This window comes from Pollachius pollachius (assembly GCF_949987615.1).
Source record: "Pollachius pollachius genome assembly, chromosome: 17".
In the NCBI taxonomy this organism is placed as follows: domain Eukaryota; kingdom Metazoa; phylum Chordata; class Actinopteri; order Gadiformes; family Gadidae; genus Pollachius; species Pollachius pollachius.
In genome coordinates this window covers 12,519,600-12,522,695 of record NC_136950.1, presented here as the reverse complement: position 1 = coordinate 12,522,695, position 3,096 = coordinate 12,519,600, and the positions used below count along the sequence as shown (strand labels likewise).

The window sequence follows — 3,096 nt, the reverse complement described above, 5'->3', positions numbered from 1 at the left end:
ACCTTTGTGCTGCTGGCCGTCACCTTCCTCTACACCTTTCTCCGAGAAGTCCTGCAGCCCTACTTGGTGTTGAGCAAGAAAAACTTCTACAAAGTGAGCCCCATCCTCCAGACCTTTTCACAGGCGTACTCATCTCCCTAATGGCGAGAGAGAGAGCGAGTCAGGGTCATCCGAGGGGATTTTAGTTTTCGTTACATGCTTTGGATATTGCCTTGGCAAATTCTTCCTCGTAAAAGTCTGTTTCTTTTCCTTGTTGTTGTTGTTGTTGTTGTTGTTGTTCATTATCTTGTTCTGGTTGTGTCAGGTGCCAGTGCTTGTGATGAATAAGGCACTGCCATGGACATCCATCACATTGCTGGCTCTCGTATACCTGCCCGGCTTACTGGCGGCCATGTTGCAGCTTTACAGAGGTACAGTCTTTCCAGCGGAGCCATCGCTCACTATTAAAATGCAATCTCTTTTGGAAATAAATGAGGAACAACACACAATTTAATGAACAGTACACACTATTCCGAACTTCATTTGACTTTTTGTATGTTTTTTTATTCCCTTGGAAACACATTTTATACCAAGCATTTGACTCATTTCCTTAGTCATCCATCCCACCCATTGTTTTTTCCCACCTGTTTCCAGGCACTAAGTATCGTTGTTTCCCAGCATGGCTGGCAGGCTGGATGTCCGTACGCAAGCAGCTCGGCCTGCTGTCCTTCTACCTGGCCTGTCTTCATGCCCTCTATAGCCTCTGCTACCCCATGAGGAGATCCTACAGGTACAAAGTGCTAAACTGGGCATACCAACAGGTGGGTTGTCAGGCACAGTTGTTGACTCACAAACATTGACAAAAGCTGTTTTTTTTTATATGTACTCCCTTTGATTAACGCTTAAATCTTTGCTACAGCAGCGTTAGGTACATGTACACATGTAAACAGCAACAGAGACAGCTCACACAAGATGACAAAATAAGTAGGCCAATGTAAATTCTTTCTTTTGTCCCTTACTTAATTGAGTACAATGGTGAACTGGGAATCAAAAAAGAGGATAAGAGTGTCTTTGTTTTTAGGCGTTTTCTTTGAGAAAGGTATAAACACAAAATTGGCTGTTTCCCATTGGTTGGTTAATTAAATGTAAGATTCTTAAAGAAAAAAGATAATGCAAATTGATTTTGTGTCCATTATGTTAAGTTAATACATTTTCAGACTACAACAATGCGTTCGTCTGTCAGGCAGTGCTGGTCAACTGAACAAAATGTATTCACTACGAATTTTTCACACGCAACCAGCATTTGTTCAGTAGTGCTTTGTTTGTAATGTATTTATACGAAAGTGGGCAAACCACCAACTGTTTTGTTATTCATTCAGACAATTGAGTGAAGCAGAAAGGGAAAGGATCAAAAAATGACAAGGAATGTAGGATGCAGAACAAATAATGAATGCCACTGACACAAATGACAAAAGAAAGGACATTTTTCCCAATTACACATTGGGTAAAAGGAGAGATCTTGACAAGGAAAATATAGAACAGATAATCCCATCTTGGAATGGGTATATTTCCTTTTGCATTTGCATTTATGATGTAAAATACCTTCCTACTTTAAACACTGCGTGAGGTGTTGCTTAGGTGTTGATTTAAGAGTTGTGTTACAGCAAGGTTGCCAAACATCTCATAGCACAGCGAACTTGTTTTCAATGGCATCTAAGGCTGAAAGGCCTGTGTTACTGTAAATGTTACCTCATGCTTCCTCCCTAAATTCCTCCTTTCCTCAATAATATTTAAGTTGAAGTGACTATATTTAACAGGGTTAGAGTTAAGTTGAAGGGACTATATTTAACAGGGTTAGGGTTAAATTGAAGGGACTATACTGAACAGAGTTGGGGGTAAGTTGAAGAGGCTATATTGAACAGCTCTAAAACACTAAACGCTAGAGAAGGCATCCATCCGAGTTTGCTGATCACAGTGGGAAATTGGACATGAATAAAAAATCTAACTCTGTGGCGTCTCCCGACTCAGGTGCAGCAGAAGAAGGAAGACGCCTGGGTGTCGGAGGACGTATGGCGGATGGAGATCTACATCTCTCTGGGCATCATGACCCTGGGTCTGCTGGCCGTGATCGCGGTCACCTCCCTGCCATCCATGTCCAACAGCCTCTCCTGGAGAGAGTTCACCTGGATACAGGTATACTTAACTTGGGGGGCATTCCACACACGCATCTGTGTTGTTTAAGGCTGTGACCAGAACTTGAACCTGAGGCATAGTTGGTCTCAAAGTGTTGATGTCACCGTAGCGTCATGTTAACAGGTGTGCATTGAAAACTGTAATCTATTGCTGGCAGGTAGTAATCAATGTGGGAAAATGTGTGGTGGACAGGAGAACAGCGCGCCGCCCACGGGAGTAGTCCCGTCTGCGAAGGCACCAGGGATCTGAAACAGAAGTCCTCTGTAAAATAACCGTTAATGTTGGCCGCTTCAGATGGAGTATGATTTCTGGTGGAAATAAAGTGTGGCAAAATATTTACTCAGCAATTTATGCTAAACCTCATAATAATAAAGTGTCCCAAAACAGAAATAGCAATTCAGAGAAATCGTAACTGAAACCTTTCCAGTAAAAACGTTAGCAAAGAGTACATGAGTGTTATAAATATATCTCACTTTGCAAATGTGGAGAGTTCAACATGAGACCCTAAAACACGAGTCAGGAGGTCTTATTTCTATATATTACAAAAATTCTAAATAAACTAAACACATCCTGAAGACAGTAGGAGAACATTGTAAAAAACAAGTTCCCTCACTCACTCTTTCTCCCCCCCCCCCCCCCCCCACTCCCCAGAGGTCTCTGGGTTACACAGCCTTGCTGCTGGGCACGGCTCACGCCCTGGTGTTTGGTTGGAGCAAGTGGGTGGATCCCGCACAGTATGTGTGGTACACCCCCCCCTCCTTCATCCTGGCCTGCCTGCTCCCCCTGAGCGTGCTCCTGGTCAAGGCGGCCATGCTGTCTCCCTGCCTCGCCAGGAGGCTGGAGCTCATCCGTAGGGGCTGGGAGCGACCAGAAAGGAAGACGTCTTTAAGCCCTAAAGAGGACCCTCTTCTTACTAAACTCTGA

At 43.7% G+C, this 3,096-nt stretch overlaps 1 protein-coding gene across 1 annotated transcript in view; it reads left to right on the top strand.

Annotated features, from left to right (window-relative positions):
- The window catches only part of LOC307088668 (STEAP1 protein-like), a gene marked incomplete at its 3' end in the record, with an annotated part of 4,238 nt that extends 1,142 nt beyond the window's left edge, over positions 1 to 3,096 (top strand). Inside the window, exons 3-7 of the mRNA XM_079754619.1 lie at positions 1 to 93; positions 305 to 410; positions 634 to 800; positions 2,008 to 2,172; positions 2,824 to 3,096. The exon at positions 1 to 93 is cut by the window's left edge and continues 135 nt beyond it. Coding sequence (XP_079610745.1) covers positions 1 to 93; positions 305 to 410; positions 634 to 800; positions 2,008 to 2,172; positions 2,824 to 3,096 — 804 coding nt within the window. The remainder of the gene's footprint in view (positions 94 to 304; positions 411 to 633; positions 801 to 2,007; positions 2,173 to 2,823) is intronic.